The sequence below is a fragment of the Molothrus ater genome, chromosome 1 (genome assembly GCF_012460135.2).
Source record: "Molothrus ater isolate BHLD 08-10-18 breed brown headed cowbird chromosome 1, BPBGC_Mater_1.1, whole genome shotgun sequence".
Classification (NCBI taxonomy): Eukaryota; Metazoa; Chordata; class Aves; order Passeriformes; family Icteridae; genus Molothrus; species Molothrus ater.
Window position 1 is genome coordinate 83,900,587 of NC_050478.2, and position 24,584 is coordinate 83,925,170.

At 41.5% G+C, this 24,584-nt stretch overlaps 1 protein-coding gene across 2 annotated transcripts in view; it reads right to left on the minus strand.

Moving 5' to 3' along the window:
- GRB10 (growth factor receptor bound protein 10) overlaps positions 1-24,584 on the minus strand; it is a 145,446-nt gene that overhangs the window by 82,218 nt on the left and 38,644 nt on the right. For both annotated transcript variants that reach the window (XM_036406345.2, XM_036406344.2), the window contains one exon: positions 1,805-1,898. In XM_036406345.2, the coding sequence (XP_036262238.1) occupies positions 1,805-1,898 (94 nt within the window). The remainder of the gene's footprint in view (positions 1-1,804; positions 1,899-24,584) is intronic.

Below are 24,584 nucleotides of genomic sequence, written 5' to 3' on the forward strand. Positions count from 1 at the left end.
CATAACAGCATCAAGACTGATACTGTACCATGTACTTACTGCAGCAAAAAAGTAGAATGATATTAGAAACAGTGGATTTGTTTGCTTGTCAGTCAGCTGATATAAAAGAAAAATCCCAAACAAATTGTGAATGCGTAAGAAATCTTTACTTTGAAAAGTACTAGGGAAAAATATTAAATGGATCTTGCTTGACCAACAGGCATTGAACTGCCTCTACCCCATATGCAAATCAATTTTTTTAAAGACAGCTGTTTCCTAAATTATGTTGAAGGTTTGTCTCAAAGTGGCTGAGCCACATGTCAGGTGACACTGTCAGGATCCTTTTTCGGTACAACAATACTGAGAGAGGAAAAGAAGGATCTGAAAAGGAAGTGGGAAAATGTCAAGCTGCAAAGCTGGCGTTCTGCCATCCAAACAGAGTATTACCTATTTCTTCTATAAATGTTCAGACTTCAAAAGCAGACCTGCAAACACATGCACTGTAACACATGAAACCAGACCACACAGTATGTGCTCCCCCCCCCCCCCCCCAGAAATCCCTTAGCTAAGGGGGATATTTACAAATAGCTTCAGAAGACACATGTATAGATCTGTTCCACAATTTGGACATCTTGACATAGGTGAAAATAATGTAACAAACATTATTAATTCTAAAACACATGAAAAATTGAACTTCTAAAATGTGTTCTGTGCAAGTAAACATGCCACTACACACTGCCTCTGCTACTGTAAGTTTTAAACGGGATTACATTGCAACCTGTTGCCGTCTCTCTTTGATTGAAAACAAAGCTTTAGAAAACACAGAACACCTGGAGCATGGAAAGGGGAACAAGTTAAAATACAATCCTCATTACACTCTGGGACTTGTTTGTGCAACTTTAATTGTCTTGATAATCTACAAGTCATGAAATTTGAGTCTTGCTGCCCTTGACAAATTAAAAAAAGCTGAATTTTTAAAGGAAAAGTTAAGCATGTCATGTTTGGCAAATATTTTAAGTAATATGCTTATAATCTTTTTTTGTGTCAATAGTCTTGTTCTGTCTGCATTACTATTGTTGCTCTGATGAAACAACATTTGAAGATGACCTTCAAGGACTTGGTTTCAAATTAAACCATCAGGAAGCCTGAGGGTAAGAGGGTTCACTGCTTAAAAGAATACTATTATCAATTATTTCAAACCTAAAACAATAAAGCTGAGCTGTACAGTCTCTGTAATAATAGTAACTGTTGTCTTTTAAGTCTCTGAACAGACAGAAATCAGTGAAGACAGAGTTTTAAGATTTGTTTTAGCTTTTTATGAATGGTCCTGTTGAATTACAGAAGCTAAACTATTACACCTGCATTACAACATCTAGTTCAGGGCTATCTTTTCACAAATGAGCTGACTTCTGCCATGGAAAGCAAATAAACATGTTGGGGTTTTTTCCTTCTCCTACTGCAAACATTGAGCCAGAGCCTGTCTTATGGCAAAGATTTTTTTTAAATGCAACCTTAACATTACAAATGCTGAATTTAATGTCAGTATGTTCCTTCTCCCCGCTCAAAAAATGTGAGAATGGAGAATATCCCTATCCCCCAGGATAGTAATCTATCTTGGGCTACAAGGTTTGAGACGCATACAAGTCCTTCATCACTTTCACTCACAGCTCAAAGGACAGTTGTGACAAAAACCGACTTCTTCAGCTCTCCTTCTCCAACCATCCAGAACATTTTCTTTTCCACCCAGTGAGGAGAAGCAGCCATGGAGGCAAAACAATGCCTGCACTTGCCTGAAAAGCCTGGATTTCCAGGCACTATTCCTTACCTTGGTGGTTCAGGGAGATGCGGTTAGATGGTTCTTGGAAACCCGGTTCCACCAGATCCCGCCGACCATGAGCTGAAGTCTGATCTACATTGTCCTAAAAACAGAAGAGCACAATATCTCATCAAAAACAGGCATTCTGTACTCCCTGCAAGCTACATTACATGGAGTCAAACCACCAATACAAAACAAAAAACCCTGCCATGCCTCTGAAAGGAGAAACCAATGTCAGAGAAGGTGGGGGAACAGATCACAGGGGGACACTAGGCTGTCACTTTAATACGTGTGGCATGGATCCAGAATCAATGACTGTGCTGTTGGCTCATCTGTACACCAGTTTGCGTTTCAAACGGAGAAACAGTGATGTAAATGCACTTCCCAGTTTAACAAAAGTTTCTTCTTGCACCAAATTTGCAGAGGCTTGGAGCTTTGTTTTCTTTAATTCCAAGTCTGTGGCTTAGGGCTTTGTAACTAATTAACTGGACTGAAACAGATTCAGTAGTGAACTACTAAACCTCAAGAGAAATCAGAAGTTCAGTTTAGATAAACATCCATGGCTCTGGATGCCAACCTGTTGTTTTTTCATACTGGAATTCTCACAAGATCAAGTTTCACGAAGTTTTAACACAAACTGAACTTGGCTAAGTCTAAAATACCACAGTTTCTTACAGATCTTGCCAAAGAAGACAACTAGGAAAAATCAGGAAAATTTAAATATGAACAAGAAAATAGGAAAAGCAAGGTAAATCACATTTTAGAAGAATGAGATTTAAAGAAGGTGTGTGGTTTTACAAAACTGGCATACCTTTGCATACACCACTTAAGGGTGGGTATGGAAAAGTGAGCAAAGTTGCCTGCACTGATGTATCACCAAGCATATGCTGCTGCTGTGATATACGTGACACATGATCCCACTGTGCCCCAAGTGTGGGCTAAATACACAATGGCATGACCTGCTTCTATGTCAAAATAGAGGAACCACCTTCATGGCAAATGACATTGTAATTAAGGCAGAGCAGAAACAAGCACACAGTGAGCAGTGATTCAACTGTGCACAACCAGGAGCCCTCAGTCCAGCACTGACAAAGTACAGCTAATGCTCAAAATCATAATGGATGTAGTGTTTGGGGACTAGAACTCTATATAGTTATACAGTATATGAAATAAATTATCTCTTCATCAGAGGGACTGTCTCAGCAAATGCTTGAACTTTGATTCAAGTACTCAAACGCTGCTCTCAAGTGTCATCACCATCAGGGATCAGTTCAGGAGCTCACAGGCATTTATAAGACAGAAACTGACAACAGTAGTATGACTAAGGAAGGTTTTTATGAGTAAACACTGTATGATAAGATACAAATGGCATCCATCTATCTATGCCAGATACAACTGGGACCACTCAACCATCTGCCTCCATACTGGCTATCTCCCCTTATAGCTCTTTACATTCTTCACACTGATTTTCACAACACTGGCTGTTGTTTCATGCTTCACATCTCACTTACCTCGTGAGTTTTTGTTATTGCTTCTCAGGAATCAAAAAAAACCCACCCAAACCACATCAGACCTTCTATCAGCACAACTGTCTTTGTTCTTACTTCCTTGAAACACAGTGGTATTTGTTAGCTCTTTCACTGGAGCTAACTGAACACTTACTGAGAACAAGCAACTCACAAGCTCCTGTTTTCATCAAATCCCTTGCAACCACGGGGTATCACATTGTAACATTAATAGTACTTTTGGAGCATTAGTCATTCTCACTGGATTTATCTCATTTTCTTTGGAATGCCACACAGCCATCACTGACTTGACCCACATCATGTCCATTTTAAATCTGAGGCAGGAAATTTGGGACTTGCAGCATAAGAAGGCAACTGCAGAAATGACATACAAAATTATGAACCTGTTCCTCAGAAAGTTCAGTTGTAAGTTTTCCAAGGTGCCAAGGGCAACAGTGGGGAGGAGATGCTTATCTAGAAAAGTTTCAGTCAAAACTTAATGCTGAAGCTGACTGCTCTCAGTACAAAGGCTAAGAGGTAAGCATCCCAGGCATGGATAACTCAGCAGAACATCCCTCCCTAACCCAGAGCTTTTCTCTGTGCGTTTCCCTCCATGAAATACAACATGACAAATTTTTATAGGGTAGCTAAAACCTCACAGATGCAGTTCAGCAGCATTAGTTACACTTCCCAGGAAGAAGTCACAATGTCAGATGCAGTGACAGATTGCCTCTTGACTTGGAAGAGCACCCGGGCACCCCAAAAGAAATAAAAGTTGGAACAAGAAAACCAGCTGTCTGTAAGCTATTTGTCACATACCTAAATGTATTTTCAGTTGCCCCAACATATAAAAGTCCCTTCTGGAAGGCAAGATTCATGGAATACTAGGTAGTAATAAAGGTGAAATGGGGCCGAGATGCATGATTTTACATTTGGGTTTCCCACAGCAGTAACACACAAACACTTAACTGAGACCTTACTTAAAGGTTTCACCTGGCTCCAGGGCCATAACTCTTCAATTAAACCATAATTTTCTTATTTTTTTTGAACTAGCAATTGCCAAAAATTTATAGGAAGAGGATACACCCTCTCTGGAATCACCTTACATCTTGTACCAGAAGATGCTGAGAACCACAGGCCTTACTCACAAAGTAAAGCCAAAGCCATGGAAAGGTAGATCAAAGTTTTCAGAAGCAGAGGTTGCAGAGACTAATGACTGCTGGTGCTGCCCCTTGTAAAGCTGATGTCCCTGTCTGTTTCGCCCAGTGCAAATGCCTGCCCACAAGATCCAGAGAGTTCCCTGGCAGCTTGAGCAGAACAGGGAGGGCAAAGGTTTCCTCCGGACACTGCGGGCCAGCAGAACCCAGGTGCTAAAGCAGAGCGACAGGCCGTGCATAAACAAAGCCACACCTGTTGGAGCAATGCGGGCAGCGGGGGGGAAAGGTAAGGGCGGTGAGGTTTAAAGAGCCAGGGGTAGTTTCACATGACCCTCCGGAATCTGTTTGTGTCCGTTGTGCACAGACAAACGCTGGCACCCGGCCAGCTGCAGTGGAGAGCACATGCTGGAACAAGGGTAAAAGAAGAAAGGGGAGGGGGGCAGGAAATAAAGTTATATAATTACTCTGTGCCAGCAGCCTTGTTGTCGGGCCCCAGCTCAGGGCTGAGGCCGTGGCCCCCAGCAAGGTGGGCACCTGCTTTGGTCCGTCACCATCCCCCTGCTGCAGCTGAAAGCGGCCTCCAAACAAGTCATTTGTCTGCTTCATGGTCTAATCCCCAGCTCTCCCTCCTCTTCCAATAAATGCTCTCAATATGAAATTAAAGCATGTTACTTAACTTACTGTAGCATCCAGCTATTGTAGTATTTTTAGAAGCTAGCTGGGCATTAGCCCTCACTGACTTTTTGCATGTGCTGTTTTCTCTGTCAGTCGGCCTCTGCAACCAAGGACAATTTTAATCTAGTCACTAGCAAGAGTGCTAGAAGGACCTGAAGCAGGGTCCTTTAAAACATTAGCATTTGATAAAGCCAAACACACCATCATTACAGGTCAGATTACAGTGTCCTCTTGCAAACCTATGTTGCATGACACAAAATGTGACGTGCTTGCATCGCCTTCAGAGCCAAAGTCCACTCATAGACACTGTTATCTCTACGTATCAGTAACCAGGACAATCTAGATTTATTTTTCAATCTATAACCAAGCCTTTCAAGTTGCACTCCTTAACTATGACATACAATGTTTGCTGCTGTTTGTGCTAGCACGATAAGCATTTCAGTTATCTAAGAAAACATTAAATCTCATCTTTTAATCAGAGAATCAGCCAGACATATACTACAGCAGCTCTGCTGTCTGCACACGTGCTCTTTAATCACCTCTTTAGCTCCGAGTGCCACTGTTCCCACCTGCAGTTTAGCTCAGGAGAGTATTTATCAGTATGAGACAGCATTATTAGACAGACCAGTGTGTTGCTACCACTCTACTGCTGCTTCTCTCATCCTAGTTTTTTCAGCAAAGGTTATCCAGTCAGTCATTCAAGGTAATCTTACACGTAAATAGTGCTTAGAGAAGGGAGGAGGCAGATTTGAATGTACAAATAATGAAGTATCATTTATACTTCCCTTCTCCCTAATTCTTCGTGAAGAAAGGGGTCTAGTATAAGAGGAGACAGAGCAGCTTTCTGGAGAAGTCTGGAAATCCCCTGAAGGGTTCAGCTTCTTCTAATTTCAGCAGTCTCTGCAAGTTTACAAGATGAAGAAAGGCTACAAGTGGCAGCACAGCTTCTCGGAAGCTCCTGGGAGCATGGCCAGACTGAGGATGTCCAGACCACCAAGACGACAGTCCCTGGTTTTGGATTTATTGTAGCTGCCTGCAAACCCACACTGCCATGCCCCTGAACAAAAGGTTCAATTGAGCAAGAGTCACGCGTACTCATGCCAGCAGTCCCACAGCAACAGATCAAGATCATGACATACTTCTGATGTTTGTACACCGTCCAGCACAACAGAAAGTAAAGTCAGATGTGCTGACGGGTCTCACTGCAATTTAGGAGACTATCAAGGCAGATATGCCTCAGTTTGCAGAGAGGGCACTCCTGCCAAACAGGAGCTCCCTGCCAACCTGGCGGTGCTCCTTCATCACACCAAGGTAAGGGTCTTAAAATTAGCTGAGCATAAAGAGAAAATTAGCAAAGTCATTATTTGAACCACCAAGCTTTACTCTGTTCAGGCAACTTGTGTAAAGCAAAATTAAGTACCTTATGTTAGCAGAGACTGAGGAAGCTATTGTAGAGTGCTCAAGTGTAAGTGGTTCCCAGACAAAAAACTAACTACAAAAATTCACTGAAGCGGTGAACACCAAGGGCTGTAAAAAAGTGGACACAGCTCCAGGCTTCGGGAGCAGAAAGGGGATACTTTGAGAAATTACACCCTCTCTTTATATCTACAACTTGTTGCTCTTAGAAGAAAGACACAGATAGACAAACATTTCTTTATCTGACTCAGTACTGTCATTCTTAACATGCCCCTGGAGTTTCCTTAGGCAATGAACAGATTAGACAGCATTTCTTCTGAGGATGCTTCATAAGAGTCTTGCTTTCCAAACAAAAGACTGTTTGCATTTATGTAAAGTAACTTCCTGTACCGCTTTTTAAGCTATGCTGATTCTTTATACCATGAATTTGCAGCTTTGGTTCACTTCAAGCATCAAAAGTACAAAGAGGATAATAGACTCAATTATGCTAAGTGCCGAATAGCCAGCTATTCATCTAGTAAACTTTCCTATAGCTTACTGGTATCCACAGCCTTCCAGAGTTCCTGCACACTCAATTTTACTCTTAGCCCTGTGAAGGCAAACACACAGGCTATTACAAGAATAAATCCAACTGAAATATCCAGACCAATGTTCAAATTCTAATCCAAACTCCCAAAGTTTATTAGTAATTCATATGACGTTCCTCTCTTAAAAACACAGTAGCACAGTCCCCTACCAGCCAGCTGTTTGGTAAAATGTGTTTTCAGCAAGCTGACACCCCAGAGTTTGAGGAAATGTGTTCCAATTAAGAGTTCTGAGGGAAGTGCAAGGTTCTTGGGTTTGTCCAAAGTCAGTGCTTTGCAAACAATTTCAAGTTTACTCAAACAGCATGTGTATATTTTACTGTCTTCTGCCAGTGTGTTTAACATGTCATACAAATAAAAAAAACACAGGCTTTGCACACTAGGCAAAAAACTTTAAAGTGCGTTCTCAGACAACCCACATATTACATAATTAAAGACCTGTAACCTGGTTTCCTGCCTCTTAACTATAGTCATTTGACTAGGTAAGAGCCAAGTGAAAGGCTCAGTAAGTCAACAGAGTAACTGTGAACCTAGAATTTTAGCATTCCCATTGCTAAGAGAGCTTGTACAAACAAGGGCTTAAAATAAAGCCACTTAGCTTTGTCAAAAGTTGGGCTTTCTCTCCTGAAGTAGCAAAGCCACTAACTGCAGGAATCCTGATTTTACAGTACTGGCTGTCAAGACTGGGAGCAATAACCCTGGAGACCAAGAACAAACAAGCCAGTTCAGGATTAAAGGAGCAGCAAAGGCAGCAGCACATTCCTCTCAACACACCACAGCACCTCCAATCCTCTGTGCCACAAATCACTGAAAACACACGATAACCTGGCAGGGCACACAGACCTGTTGTGATCCACACATTCCTACAGCCCCCAACAGAATTACCAGCCCACCACACAACATAAAGACAGCTACAACAGAGCAGGAATTAGTGAAGGGAGAAGGAAAATGAGGCTGACAGAAAAGACAGACCTGCGTCCGTGGTCCATGTCTCTGCAGTGGCAGAGAATTTGTTAAATGAATCACAGGAATTATATTACGTCCCATGATACAGGGGAAGGCAGAAAGGCTTGTCAGTCTGACCTTGGAGGAACTTATCTCCTGACCCCCCCCCGGGCTTTAGTAACTCACTGATCAGAAAACCTTCAAGTCTAAAAAAACCTGTGGTTTGGACCCTGTTGTCAACACTGAAACCCCATAGTGTGCATGCCTTGAGCCACTGAAGTGTTTCTTCCTAAAAGCTATAGCCCAACACAGTTATAGAAACCACTGCTATAGCTGAGCCAGAAACTTATTTTTCTGAAGGTGCTTCAGATTTATTTTTAGGAGTCTAGTTTGTGACTTATCACTACCTGCACTGCAATTGCTATCAGGGCAAGCCAAAAAGCAACACCACCCAGCTTCTTTTTGTCACCCCCTGTCCCAACTCCCAGTGTCTCTTTGGCATCCAGGAAATTAATTAAATAATTAATTAATTAATGTAGTCTACCAAGAGCTGGATCACAGCTAGCAACCTCCAACAGTATCTGGTAGCAGCTGTTTATTCCTGAAAGGCTTTTCTCCAGCAATGCAGGAGTGAGAATAGTGAGTGTTAGCTGACAGCTCCAGCAATGCACTTTTACAGCATGCATACAGGCTAACACTAGAGATTCAGCTTCTCTAGGCTGATCTTTGCAAAACTGGCATTAACAGGGCTTTCAACACTCCTGAACCCAACATTTGGCAAGAACTCTCTCACTAGATGCAGTCCTCTCTTAGTAAGAACCAACACTTCTGCAAAAATTGACCTGTCTCCCCATATTCTGCACAGAGAAAATGGATAGTATACTCCACAGTGTGTACTTCTTGGACCAGAATGACATTTATTATGGTAGAAGAAAATTCAATGCATCATGGTTGCTGTCTTTTAATCAGCTAGCAATGAGGGAATCCAACTGACAGGCTTAGAAATGCTAAAAGCTTTGTTCTATTTTTAATGAGACTAAAACCACTGTGGCTGTTAGAGACAGTTTACATAGTTTACAGCTAAAATACAGTCTTGAAATACAGAAAAGAAACAATTGCACAAAATTCTCAATGAAAGCAATCATTCCTTAAAGGTGTCTTCACTTATGAAGTACTTAGAAAAATGAAGTATTAACTGACTGATAAAGCATCCTTTAACTTCTTTTTTTTTTTTTAAACAAACTAGGCTTTTTTTCATTTCTAACAAAACACCACTGAATAAATGAAGTTCGTATTAGGAAATTCTTCGCAGTAAGAAAGTCGCATGCTTACATGGAAATTTTGTTTCTTCTGTTGGTGCCTACAGAACCTGATAATATATCTCTAGCTTGTACTTAATTGTAAATTAGCCTTACCTCCAAAGCAAGTCACTCTCACTGGAAAGGGACTGCCACTGAAAAAGATACATGTTCAAAGCTACATCCTTTGCTGCATGTTCAAAGCTACATCCTTTGGTCAATACTGACTCAAACACTGAAGTCCCTGAAAAATCTGGTATTTGTGAGAGTGAACTGTACTTATCAATAGAAATTCAATTTAAAAACTGAGTTTTCTTACCATGAGAAAGTATAACCTAAAGCAGTATGTCATATTCCTCTTTTTTTTCAAGAGGCTTTTCAGTTAGATCTTGTATCAAAGAATTGACACATAATAGACTACAGTACTTAAATTGAGCCAAAAGCACAACATACGTGTTAACTGCTATACTGGATGGTGCTCACACAATCTAAGGAGTAATGTAACCCACAATAATGTGTTGCTGCTCATAAAACCTTTAGCCTATTCAAGAATCCTTACAGGGTCACTTTCCATATTTTGTCCAAGCTTCTTAAGTGCACTGTCAGACTATATTCCTTCTTCATCAGAAGGACAAAAAAATATAATGGGAATGAATATATAATGGGAATGAATACTCGGGTGCAATGGAAAATTTCAGCATCACACACTTGCTAACACACCTGTCCAATCTGAGAAAACATCTTCAAAATTATTTCCTTTAAGTCCTTTAAGTTTGTATAAAAAAAAAACAACAAAACAATAACAAAAAACCAACAACAACAAAAAAACCCACACAAACAAAAACCAACCAAACAAAAAATCTCATGTATTATTTTGGGGGAAGCTGTGACACAGAAAGAAAGTACAGGATATTTGATCCTTTCCAACACACTGGCCTCCCCATGCTCAGACCTGTGAAATACAAGGTAGCTCATCTGTTCTACTTGGCATCAAATCTACTACAGCTTTGGTTATTGCAGCACTGCTGGCCAGCTGCTTCCAAGAACACTGGCTTTGGGAGTCAGGTTTTGACAGCATCCTTCTACCACGTAGGGTAAGGGCAAGAGACGTTCCGCAAAATGCCTTGGACAGTCTGTCCTAGCACAGGCTAATGATGCCCTGAATTAACCTTGGAAAGCTCAGTGCTTGAAAGGATGAGCTGGTGGACTCTGGATCTGGCACTGCAGCAACACATTTGTGTTCTCAGACCAGGGGAGGGAGCAGAGAAGGGAAGACGCCACCTGGGTTGAAAGAACCACTGTTTCTGTACAAGCACATTCTCTTCATGAATTTATATTCAAATCTGTATGCTTTGGGAGGTGGCAACCACAGCAAGACAACCTAAATTACATTAAAGAGTATGCAAGCTTATAGCTAGGAAGCCCTAGACATCAAGACAGATGAAACTCAACAAAGGAATGCAAGTAGTATGAAACACAAAGGCATTTATACCATCTGAATGTGGGTCTGCTTTCTAACTTAGCAATAGTGCTATCCCCCTTTTGTCTTTGTGATGGTTCAGGTTCAAACTGAGAATCTGAATGGGCCAACAAGTAAACATGGTTCTCCACAGCCCTCGACAGAAGTGATAAAATTATAAACTTCCTGTGGGGAAGAAGCCACTGTGCCCACATGTACCATTAAAATTTACTGGATGTCAGTGAACAAACTCTCACCTTCTAATGAAATTGCTCTTCAGGTCTTCAAACTGATAATCTGACCAATTTCAAGTGTCATGTTGAACAAATTCATACAAGACTACTTTGCTATCCTTCCTTGCTTCAACTATTAGCAACATGGACCTCATCACTCTACTTTCTAGTCAATTTTTCAATTGCTGAAATTTAGGGTGTACTTGGTACCCCTCCCCTCCTTCCCAACAGTGATCCTTGGTGCTAGATACATAATTAACAGGTCTAGAAGTGCCTGTCCCATCAGATCAAACCTATGATCCTAATTACTTGGACCACACACCTTTCTGCTCAGAAAAAGATCCATTCTCCTGTTACATGGAGCCATCTGCCCCAGAACTCACTGCTCACTTCAGACAAGGGCATTTGTAGTTCCGGTGACTTGCTCTCAATTCAATACAGAATTAACTCTTTACACATCTCTAAAACAGCAAGGCTTACCAAAAACAAAAGACATTTCAGAATCTCAGATATGGGGCAAATATTTATACACTTCAGTTGACTCCTCTATACCCTACTTAAACCCCACATAAATCACAGTCTACCAGTCTAAGGCACAGTAATTATTCATGATTATTAACCTAGCATCAAATCTTGTACTGGAACAGACTGCTGTGTTCTCCCCATGCCAAATATCAGGGATACAGTCAGAGCAAATCAGTAATGTAGTTTATGCAAAAAAAACACTGGAGTCTAAGAAGCAGTCTGCAAGATATGGGTACTTAAAATAGTTGTTTTGTACTGCATATTTAGCAGTAATGGGTTACTTTGCAAGCCTTCAGAATAGGGAAAAAAACAAACCAAAAAACCCTCATCATTACCAACAGAACAACATGCCTGAATGTCTGAATTTCTTTCCTTAATCATGTATGAATCTCATTTAACCTGTGCAGCTCTAAGAAAGTCACACACATAACTGCACTTTTCACTGTGATGTTCAAAACAGTATTCCTGAAAAAAAAAAAAAATCCTCACAGTGATGCTGTATCAGACTTCACTAAGTTGCCACCCCCAAGTGTTAGCACACAATGGCTGGACAAAATTTCTAATAGAAATGATGCTGCAGCCTGCATTACATAAATACCAACATAGAAATTGTCAATTCACAACAGCTGGAATGAAAACAAAAATTAAGATAAGACTAACAGGAACCATCCTGACTACTCCAGTGCATCACTGTCTTTCTTCAATTTCTCAAAATGAAAGAAACTTACAGGGCTTAAATACAGGGCCCAGTTCTCTTCAGTATCTTTATTACTGATGATCTGGATGAGTGTATCAAGTGTACCCTCAGTAAGTTTATGGGCAACACTATGCTGGGTGGGAGAGCTGATCTGCTGAAGGGCAGGAAGGGTCTGCAGAGGGATCTGGATCAAAGGGACAATTATATGAGGTTAAACAAGTCTAAGTGCCAGCTCCTGAACATGGGTCACAATAACCCTACACAACTCTCAAGGCTGGGGAAGAGTGGCTGGAAAGCTGCCCAGTGAAAAAGAACCTGGGGGAGCTGGTCAACAGCAGCCAAACATGAGCCAACATGTGCCCAGGTGGCCAAGGCTGATGCGATCCTGGCTTGTATCAAAAATAGGCCAGCAGTCCCAGGGCAGTGATCATGACCCTGTACTCAGCCACACTTTGAGTCTCTGTGTCCAGTTCTGGGCTCCTTACTACAAGAAGTGCTCCTTACTACAAGAAGTCCTTACACATAGAGGTGCTGGAGCAAGTCCAGAGAAGGGCAACAGCACTGGTTAAGGGTCTAGAGAATGAGTCCTACAACAAGTGGCTGAGGGAGCTGGGGGTGTTTAGCCTGCAAAAAAGGAGGTTTGGGGGGACCTTATTGCTCTCTACAACTGCCTGAGAGGTGGCTGTAGCCAGGTGGGTGTCAGCATTTTCTCTCAGGCAACCAGCGACGGGATGGGAGGACACAGCCTCAAGCTGCACCAGAGAAGGTTGAGGTTGGACAGTGAGAGGAATTCTTCATGAAAAGGGCTCTTAAACACTGGGACAAACTGCCCAAGAAGGTGATGGAGTCACCATCCCTGGAGGTGTTCATGACTGGACATAGAGCTTAGTCCGTAGTCTAGCTTACAGGGTGGTTATCTGTCAAAGATTGGACTCGATGATCTTAGAGGTCTTTTCCAACCTAAAGGATTCTGATTTTCCTCATCTTCATTGTCCTTCAAAAAACAAATATTTAGGTTTGACTATGGTAAAATCCAAGCACCTCAAAGGTACTTTTTAGCCTGAGAACTCTCAATGCTCTGCCTAGTTTAACTATCTCTAACTTTCAAAAATCTAGGTACTATATGAAATATGCATCATTGTTACACTTGTTCCAGTATCGATAAAAATATATACTTGTATCTATCCATCTCAAGGTAGTGGCTGCCATGTTTTCCTTTCCTTGAGGAAAGGGAGTTAATTGCAAGTAGCTCTACCAGTTATCCTGCATTAAGAAGATGGCTTTATCAGAAAATCTTTATTGACTTAACATTCTCTGAAGGAAGAAAATTTACAAAAGATCAGCAATTTGCATTTAAATAGTAACAAATTACATGTAAAATTGCACGCTGTCCCAGAAAACACAATACAAAGTATAAATCTTCAGTTTTTGCAGAAGCTGGCACACTAAAAGCAAGCACGTCAATCATCTCTTCATACTTGGAAGGCTTTCTTTTTGTTTTGTTCTGTTTTAAAGTTGTTCACAGTGTAAGTGTGTCAAGTGACCACTTATTTTTATACAGCTCCTCACCACTTCTTTTAACACCTACTGGACACATCCAAGGAAGTTATCCACAGTACATCAGAACATACACTGAGGCACTCCTACACAGTTAGCAGCAGCTGCTTTAATTTTACACAAAGTCTCTGAGGCTACATTAAAGCCCCAACAGATCAAAAGGGTTTTGTAACTACCAGTATGCTACTGGAGGAAGGTCTGCTGTGCCAAACATTGCCAAGGCAGCACATGAAACAGAACGAGCAAACCACCTCAAAACAAGACCTGCCCAGGTAAAGGGTCTCCAGACAAGGAGATTTGAACAGAGATTGCAAACCTGGTCAGCCAGAAGAAAAGTTCAAGAAATCCCACAGTTGTAATAAATCCACATATGCAAAGTTTGATCATGCTGGCTTCAGCAACATCGAAACACTACTCCTACCAACCGCAAGAACATCTCTGCAAATGATTTCTACTGTTTGCTCCAAGATGGATGCAATCGGATGAGCTGCTGTTCAATTAGTATTGAAGTGGCTTTTCTTTCTCTTCTGTGAAACCACTGCTGAAGACTAGGGAGGGGAAGTAACTTGTTTACCTTGCAGCTCAAGGGGCTGGCAGCTTGCACATGAGCAGCCACCATACTTGAGCTGAATGGTGATTAATTCAGGGTGGTACCTTTTACAGTACAACCAGTATTTATTATACTGTTTCCTCTAGTTTTGAGCTATTCTTTCTAACCCAAAAATGCAGGTCTATGACATAAAAGGCAGTGAAAAACATTCCTGCTGAGATTAGAGTCAAATCAGAGATTAAAAAAAAAAAAAAAAAAAAGAATCACAGGATAAGGAAGAGATGAGCAAAAACATTGAACTAGGCTTCAGAATCAAACTGTGGGTGAGAGGAATGGGCCACCTTCTGGACACAGATAAACAGAAGACTATTTATTTAGCTAAACCAGGAAAATTAACTGTGACAGGTTACCTAGAAGCTCATTATCACACCACAATACTGACAGCATGTATGTAATCTTACATCATAATAATACACATTATTGTGTCAATATCCCTGTTTCAGAAGATGCTACGGATGAGAAGTTTCTGGTCTTGTGGGTTTGGGTTTATTTTAATCTTCAGGGCAAGTCATACTCAAGATACACTGTCAAAAAACTATTTTTCCAACTTGCTCTCATCCAGCATAGCAGTTATGGTCTGTGACTTAACCATACAGACAGTTCATGTTCAACAGCCAGCAGCTTGTCATAATTCCAAGGACATAAAGGACTCCAGAAAAAACAAGATTGCAAGAGATGCCTTTTTCAGAATATCTTCAGCAAACTTCAGTGAACCCTTCTGCTCACATCATGGCAAAAAATAATGTATGTCATGCAGAAATCTCCCCAGCAAATACACAGGAAGTATTTTCCATCAGTTTTGCAACCCACTGCCTTATATACTTCTATATAGTCAGAAGTAGAGAAACAAGCCCTCTGAAGTCTTCTTACCTTATGAAACAGGTTCTACAAGTACTTGCAGCTACAAAACACTTAAGGTGACTACCTCAAATATTGGCATTTATATTCGGGTTGACAAACTCTTAGTTCTGTCCTGAATTCAAAAAGGAAAAAAAAAATAACTTGAGAGGGCATGTGTGAGTGAGTAAACAAGTTGCTTTCATAAATTGATTATTTATGTATGTATGTAACATGTATGTTACATATGGTTCTGGAGTTACCTTCTGCAGAAATCTTCCCAAGAGGTCATGTTGGTGTGGCCACAAAGAATGAGCCCAAGAAAGAGCTCTGGAAGAAGCAGGATATGCAGAGGACGAACAGGGTACAAGCACACAGAAAGACTATGCAGGATAAAAGGGCTTCACCCAACCAAGTGGCAGGAGACCCAGAGTCCCACAGAGGGTGATGAGGAAAGACAGCCCATGGAAGTGGACTACCCATAACAGTCTCCTGACATCATCATTGCCAAGATGTCTTCCTGAAAGAGCCCATGATCTCCTTCCAGGAGAGCCAGAACATCTTCTCCCAAGCTCCCCCACCCACTACTCTCCATCAGCCTGAACATGACCTGGAGGAAGGAAACCTCAAGGAAAACCTGGGAGGTCAGGTCTTTGCCAGAGATGGAAGAGGTAGAAAACCCAGAGGCAGGAAAGGGAGATGTTAGGCTTGCCAGGCTAGGCATGAACCCTTTACAATCAATAAAACAGTTCATGCATTGGAAGGCTTTTGTCAGCCCTTGCTCCCTGACCTGCACTGCCTCCAAGTCCTCCAGGCACTCAGACGGCATCACTTCTGCAATGAACCCACAGTGGAGAGGAAAGGGGAACATCTGGCCAGAACTCCCCTAGTGCCTCCCCACCAAGTAACTCGGAGCCAGAGGCAGTCATGACCAAAGGACGGCAGCGTCAGTCACATCTGAGGGTGGACCCTCATAAGCCACTCAGCAAGGGGGAGCTTCCCTACACCACCCCAAGGTCAGTCCTGGGGAGATATGGCTGGGAGTGCATACCTTGGAGAAGGCAGCATGGCAGACAGTCCGCTTGGATGTAAGCCTTATGAGAGAGAGTAAGCATCAGGGAAGCCAGGAGAACACCATGACAGGAGACTGAGAGCCAACAGCCTGGCTGGGAAGCCACAAGGGACAGTGCTGGGACAGGAAACACCAGGACAATTGGCCAGCACCTCTAGGTTCTCCTTTGCTTCTGTGACACTGCCAAGTCCCTCATTTTCCACTTCAATACTTCTTCCCAAAAGAAGCACTCACCATCTTTAAGAAGATTAATGTTCAGAATACCTGTCTTGCTCAAAGCAATGAAGTCCTTCTTTGCAGCCAGTGCATGGGATGGGGAGAAACTTGACACAAATTGGCTAAATCACATTTCTGACCCACTCATAAGCAAACAGTGCCGTTCCAGCTGCAGCCAGCACTGGACTATACAAAGATTTCTGGAGTGAGTTGAAGACAACTTCACAAGTGATCAGTGAGCCAGCTGGGGAAGCATTTTCCTGCTTGACCAACAAGCTGGCAAAGCCAACTGATAGACAAAGAAGAGCCATTTGGGGAGGAAGAGGTTGATGGCAGTGGAGATGATGCAGAGATGACAGTAATGAGTAAGCAAAGAGAGCAAGACTACCAGCAGAATCACAGTCTTGGACTATGAGAAAACAGACTTTTTGGCCTGTTCAAGGATCTGCGTGCAAGGTTCCCATGGCAGACTTCTCTGAAGAACCAAGGCACCCAGGGCAACAATCTGATCTTGCAGGACAGCCTACTCAAACCCCAAGAAAGGTGCACTGTGGCATGCAGAAAGTCACAGGGGAATGGCAGAAAGCCAGCTGAATGGACAGGCATATCCTGCCTCAGCTAAAATGCTGAAACACAAAGAGCGTTAAAGAGGAAGAGGTTACACAGAAAGAACATGGAGATTGTGCACATGCAGAAAAGCTGGAGCAAGCAAAGGATGCCAAGAAGAAAACAAGGAATTGTTATATAGGCAAGTAACGACAAAAGGATGGCTGCTACTGGTTTAGTTAGCTCTCAGTTGTGCACAGGATCCAGCAGCTAAGGACACAAAAGAGCAATGATTTTTCTCCCTCAGTTTTTCCTAGTTCCTCCTCATGTTTCCCAGTTCTTTGAGCACAGTGCCAGCATCTAGAGGATTGAACCATTACTGAGAGCAAAGGAAAGTTAAGGATCAGACAAGCTAACTAAGAGCAGATAGGATTCATTAGAAGATGCTAAGGATGCTAACCAACACTACGCTAGCAAGGCTACTCTCCGTTATCTTCAAAAGAGTAAGTAACTAATCAGAGGATGATCCTGGTGAGTGCAGAGGCAGAGAACACACTCTTCAAAACAGGTAAGGATGACAATATGAAGCACCAGAAGCTGGTCAGCCTTGACAAGTTGGCAAGAGTATGGAGCAAGTCCTTCCAGAAGTCACTGCCTGGAACTCAAAGGATCTACACTGGCTGTTCCAAAGAACAAGTCATATTCATTTGCAATTTTATAGCATTTGTACTAAGGGTCTTATCTCTCAAGAAACCAGAACACTTACACAGATCATGGGTCACTGTGCTGCCTTCTGATTTCATCTAGCTGTATTTGAAGAAACATACTAGGTTTCTTCAAATACATAGTTAAAATTTTACAATACTGGACAATCATATGGGATTTCTGGAACATCTATTTTCATTAGAAGAGGAGGCACTTCATCTGTACTCCCCACAGCCCAAAGCAACCTGCCTCAATATAGCTGAAGGCTGTAGAAAAGTCAATTGAACACCTGAGAAGAACCTACTGCAACAGCATAAAATTGATCAAAAATACCTCTTTGCCTCCACTGAAGTATCAATCCTACAAATCTCATGTGAGCTGAAATAATGGCCTGCCACTCTCCTACTAGCTTCAAGAACTTCTTCAAGAAAGGTGCCAACACCACTTTGTCAGAAACCCCCTCCTGAACTGTACAGAAGTATTCACTCTTCTGGGGAACTTGCCAGCATAACAGTATTTACTGTATGACTAATATGCATTAATGAAGCACAAATGGACAACTATTTACTTGTGCTAATAACTGAAGCGCCTTATTAGAGCTAGGGCCTCTAGCATGAAGGATTGCCAGGCTCCCCCACTTGCCAAAATTATGTCAAAAAATGGAGCCAACGTGTAAGACATCAAGAGCTACAGCCAGTGTGTAGTAGAGTCTTAAGTCATTGTTTAACATTCAGCTCGCAAAGGACCAGCATGCTCCAAAACCACTGGCTGTTTCCGAGGGCTCGTCTTTTGATTGTAGAGGCTAGAATTTCAAATATGCACACTGGTCGTACCAGCACACAGGCCAAAGCTATTTTAAAATAGCAGTAAAGCCTGAGAGCTTTGCTGGGCATTTGTGTTCTACCTTTGATTGCTCACTGTTCTTTCAAAACCAGAAATAAAAACGCTGTATCTTAATGCCTCGGATTAAAATATCAATACTATCTAGCATAAAAGGCCATTAATACCAATAATCTGGCCCCTTGTTCATGAAGGATTCCTGAAAGCTGATCAATTTGGTAAAATTCCATCCTGAAAAAGCAAAGTCAGCATACAAGTCCTTGCTCTGTGCAGCACTTTCCATCCACCTCTCCACAAAGGGAACATACCTACAACACTAGAAATTAAAGACCTCAAAAAGTGGCAGGGTTTTGTGGGAACCTACGAATAACTTTTTAAAAAGACCACTCCAGATTATGTTATATTAGGAATGGAAAAGAAAGTTCTTAGGGGTTGCAAAAAGAGCAGGTAAAGACTGTTTTCAGTCATAGCTAGTACTAGCTTGACCTGATATATTTGTTCCTAGCTTTACAGAGTAAATGGCACCTTCACCACACCAAGGCCACAGTGAGTTCAGGCCCTCCATTCTTCTTTGAATCAGCAGCTTCAGTTTGGAGCAGAAAGTCTGCAAGTATAGAAACAAGGATGTCTCTGCCATGAGGCATCACATGAACAAAAAAGTCTGGAAACTGTACCCACAGTTTCTCTCTAGAAACAGGAAAATTCTCTTCTCAGATTTGTTCACAGAAACAGCTTCATTCAGAATCACAGGATTTGGGGTGGTAGTTTGGAGAAGTTTTTTCCTCCCTTCTTTTTAACTTAAAAAATTAAATAAGTAAGTGCTTATGAAATATTATTCTTCCTTTAAACAAACAGATTCTCTTTAAACTATGTAACACAAGAAAATGTCCTGGGCACAACTTTATGCAAGTTCTGTATCTAGATATATTTCTTGGAAATACTTAAATATAAGGCAACATTATATCACTGGTCTTTTCCAAGGATAGAGAAGATCTCTCTGAGCCAACTGGCATGGACAACAACACTAAGAACTAACCGAGCCACAATGCTTTCTTGAAAAGTGACAGCTCCAAGTACACAGCAATATTATCTTCCGCTTAAAAAACAAAATAACCTTCTCCACTGGTTACTGTTTACTCATATTTAGAACACAGAACATCTGTGTGAGGAAGGTTCATTAAAAGCAGATCCCCTCAACTATCAGTAATGTAATTCCAGTTGGTTATATTCAATGCACTTAAAAAAAAAAAGCTTCCATTCTTTTGTATTTCAGGTTTCTATCTTTTTATATTTATGCAGGCATTTGAAGTGTGAAGCTGTCTTAGGACTGGTACATCAATTCTCTTCTGTTAAATCAGAGCTGTTATTAACATGAAAAAACTCATACTGGTACTTCTCCAAAATAACCAGTTGGTAAACAGCTTGTTAAATATTTACTCATTTGGAAAAGATCCAACTCATGAAAAAATATGCAGGATTTTGTTTGGTGCTATAGTCTGCTAAACTGATTGTTACTATTGCTTCAGAATGTTCTCATGAAGTTTTGTGAGAGAATAGCAGAAAATAGTCTGCTCTTATCAATGTGGGTATGGGTATGTTTTCAGTCTTGAAGTATCATCTCAAAAGCTGCATAGAAGTCAGAACCTAAAGAGACCCACTGCTTTTGATTTTCACGCTGTCACCGATTGACTGGGGTTGGAAGAGACCTCTGGGTGTCACCTGGTCCAATCCCCTGCTCAGGCAGGGCCACCTACAGCCGGTTGCCTGAGATCATGCCTGGGTGGCTTTGGACAATCTCCAAGAATGGAGATTTCACCACCTCTGCCACTCTCACAGTGAAAGAACAATGTCCAATATCAAGGGGGAACCTCCTGTGTTTCCGATCATGTCCACTGGCTCTGGTCAGGGAAAGAAGCCTGGCTCCATTCTCTTTACAACATTTCAGGTATTTATATACATTCCTAAGATCCCCCCTCAACTTTCTCTCAAGTATAAAAGTAACAAATCGTAGGTTTAAACATGAATGAAAACCAGAGCTAAGTCAAGAGACTGCTTGCATTTAACGACAGGGTCAATCTAGTGTTTAAGCATGAAATCATTAACAGGAAGATGCAAAATTAAACTTCTTTACTTTATTTCCTCGCTTGATTTGCAACATCTGTGTTGCAAATTGGTCTATCCTGACCAATGGTAGTAGTAATGCAAGCAGCAAATGGTATGATTGACCACCAGAATGTTTTGAGTCTTTTCTGTTGATGGGTTGAAAAAATTCATATAACTGGAAAATGTGGACTGAGCCACTTGAAATTTCTTGCTTGCATTCACCTTCAAAAAAAGACTTCATGTTTTGCCAACCAACTTCTGTACATTAGTATACAAAAGCAGAAGTGCAAACAGTAAGGTACATACTTGTGACTGGAAATGTAGAAAGGTAAACTAATACCTAATACATCAAAAAACAAAAAAAAAAAGATTGATTACTATTTCTTGTCAGAAGGGAAACTGCAATCAATTGTATAGAAGCTTAGTGTAAGATACAAATTTCTTTGATGTTATTTTGTTTCATAATAAAGTATTCTGATGATACACCATAATAGTGGCAAGTACACTTCCACTCCTCTTTAAGTGGAGTGTGGTAAGCACCACACTACTATTTCGATGTTAGTGAAAACAACTGGTTTCAGGACAATTTTTTAAACAGACTTCTTTCCAAGAAAAATAAAAGCTAGAAATCTAGCTTCAGTTGGTCTTCAATGAAAACTAACAAGCAGCATCAACTCTATCTGTAAAAACATTTGCAGTCTGCACTCAGGGAGACAGATTTCATAACTTCATATTGGAGGCAACATGTCTTGTAAAAACATTCACTAATGTTCGCGCTGCTTTGTACTTTGTCTGCTCCAGTCCGTCAACCCTCTACACCACATCCATGTAAACTGTTAAAACAAGAGTATCGTCAATAAAAGATCTGTTGACTGACACCATATTTCACAAATCTGATGACTTTCTGCATTGGCAGTAGCAACATTTCAGCTTTTCTTTATGCAATATGTAGAAGAATGATGCAATGTAATAATGCATCTGGTGTTTTTTCACTCAGCTATGCCCAAGGACTTTGAAAGCCTGCTTGTGCACTCTGGTCCTTCCATATTGCCCTCTTAGGGTGAAAAAACCAAACTCAGGATTAATTTTAAATTTTATGGAAGCAGAATCCTTGTACGTTTAAGCCTAATAAGAGTAAATTAAGCCACCGTATGTTTTGAATCTTGAAAATCATGTATTGGGTTTGCAAGAGAAGGCTTTGAGAGTGGGGGGAAGGACCAGGTTGGCTTCTGTGAAGAAAAAAAACAAAAAAAAAACCCCATCTGCTCAATTGTGTCCTGGTTCTGGCCAAGACAGGGTTAATGTTTGGAGTTGCTGGGAGGTGGCATTGCTAAGACAGAGAGGTTATTCTACACCACCTCACCTCATTCCCCGGGGTCAGAAAAGGGGCATTCTGAGAAGGGGTTCCTTCCTGATGAGCAAGCCTGGCACTGGGTCAGGTTCCCTGAGCGTCCTGCATGTGAAATCACTCTAATAAACACTTTTGTTGTCAATATTGTTGCTGTTACTGTTCCTTTTCTTATCTCATGGCTGTTCCCAGTAAACTGTTCTCATCTTAACCTGTCATCTTTGCCTTCTGTGCCTCCAATTCTCCTCTCTGGCCAACCCCAGTGGTAGGGCTGGGGGAGCAACCCAGCAACAGTGTGATTTGGAGAGCCTCAGTGGGAGAACTAAATCAAGGAGTACCATTCCTAAACCATGACAAGTTACAGATGAAGAGAAGAGTGGGAATATGGAGAGAAACAGCTCTGCAGAAACCAGGGTCAGTGAAGGAGGGGGAGGAGGTGCTCCAGGAACTGGAGCTGAGGTTTCCCTGCAGCCCGTGGTGCAGATCATGGTGAAGCAGCTGTGTCCCTGCAGCCCCCATGGAGTCCCACAGGGGAGCCAGAGATGCACCTACAGCCCGTCCAGGGCTCTGTGCTGGAGCATGGAGATGCACAATTGAGGCTGTGACACTGTGGGAAGCCCATATTGGAGCAGGCTGCTGCTCACCTGTGCACCCATGGAGAGAGAGAAAAGCTCACACTAGAGCAGGTTATGCCCTGTGACCCCGCAAGGCACAGCAGCCTGTTCTGGAAGGACTGCACCCCATGGAAGGGACTTATGCTCATGTGGGAAGGATCCACACTGGAGAAGTTCATGGAAATCTCTCTCCCTGGGAAGGGCCCCATACTGGAGCAAGGGGAAGAGTATGAGTAGTCCTCCCCCTGAGGAGGAAAGATTGTCAGAGACAATGTGTAATGAACTGACTGTAAACCCCATTCCCCATCCCACTGCATCACTGGAGGGGAGGAGAGATCAAATTGGGAGTGAAGTAGAACGTGGGAAGAAGGACAGGGTAGGGGAAATGTGTTTTTAAAATTTATCTCTATTTCTCATTACTTTACTCTGATGTGATTGGTAATACATTAAACTAATTTCCCCCAAACAATCTGTTTTGCCTGTGATGGTACCCAGTGAGTGATTTCTCCCTGCCTTTACCTCATCCCATAAGCCTTTTATTATGTTTTCCTCTCCCTGCCCAGCTGAGGAGAGGAATGACCAGAACCGTTTTGGCCTGGTGCCTTTCTTACCACAAATGGCAAGCGACATCTCCAAAGAATCGATCAACAATTGTCAAGATATTCAAACAGTGTCAGGCAGACAATAAGGGCCAAAACATAGGTTTCAACAGCCCTCTCCAAGCCCACTTGGATACATATTCTGCAAACAAATGTTTTTCATGCAAGTTTTTTAACAATACAAAAGATTTTATGCACACAAACATGGACTGCAGCATGTATACCTAAATTAACACCAAATAACAGACTGTTTAATACCAAAGTGGCAGAGATGACCGAGTCATATAGAAGGCATCTGGATGTCAAAAGGGTGAGGATTATTGCATCCATCAAGGTAATTCTCTAATTAAATTAGAGATTTATTCAAATCAAAAGGGGTTTTTTTCCTCCCCTTTCACTAAAAGACAAACCCTCTCTTCTCTAACTGCCCAATCTAAGCAAGCCATCCCTGAAAATAAAAAAAGCAAGTTACCCAAAAAACCACACTCAGTAAGATGAAGCACTCCAGAAAAACAATATGCCATGGACTTTGATCAGATGACCTCCAAAGGTGTCTTATAACTTACTGTATCATTTTATTGAAAACAAGGATCAAAGCTGCCATACTAAAACCTGGAGGACCTCTGCCTAACTGCTCCTCCAGAGAAAGGCAGAGCAATGTTGCTATTGTAGTTCTAGTATTGGCAGCAAATCATCTCCCCATCCACAAATCTGACATCACTGAAAGAGGCTTTCATTACAGTAGCTAGTCTCTGATTAATTCTCTTATGTATTTAATTCCTACTCTTGAAGTGCACAAAGCTTTTCAAGTATGATGTGCACTATTTTGCACTCTTATCTGATCAAGAGGATTATTAGCAATCCTGAAATCCACAGCTCTGTACACACAAGAGAAAGCACTTCCCATTTTCTCCCTACTTTGTGGCTAAGTGCTTGTAGTCCATTTTATACCAAGTTACAAGGTCTTTCTCAAATAAGAATTCAGCTCAGTAAAACCAAACTACATTAATTATTACTGAAGTCATAGCTGCATCTTGGTCATGAGAAAACAAACAGAAGGCAGAAGGTGGAAGACAAACAGAACATTCCTGTATGCCCAAAATTTTATCTTCATAAACTGAGAAAAAAAAAAAAACTGGGGTTTTTTTGTTATTTATGTCACTGAGACTTGTACAATTAATGCAAAGGGTTAAGGAACTAAATATTCCCCAAGAGTTCAAGTCACTGCACATAAATACTGTTGTGACT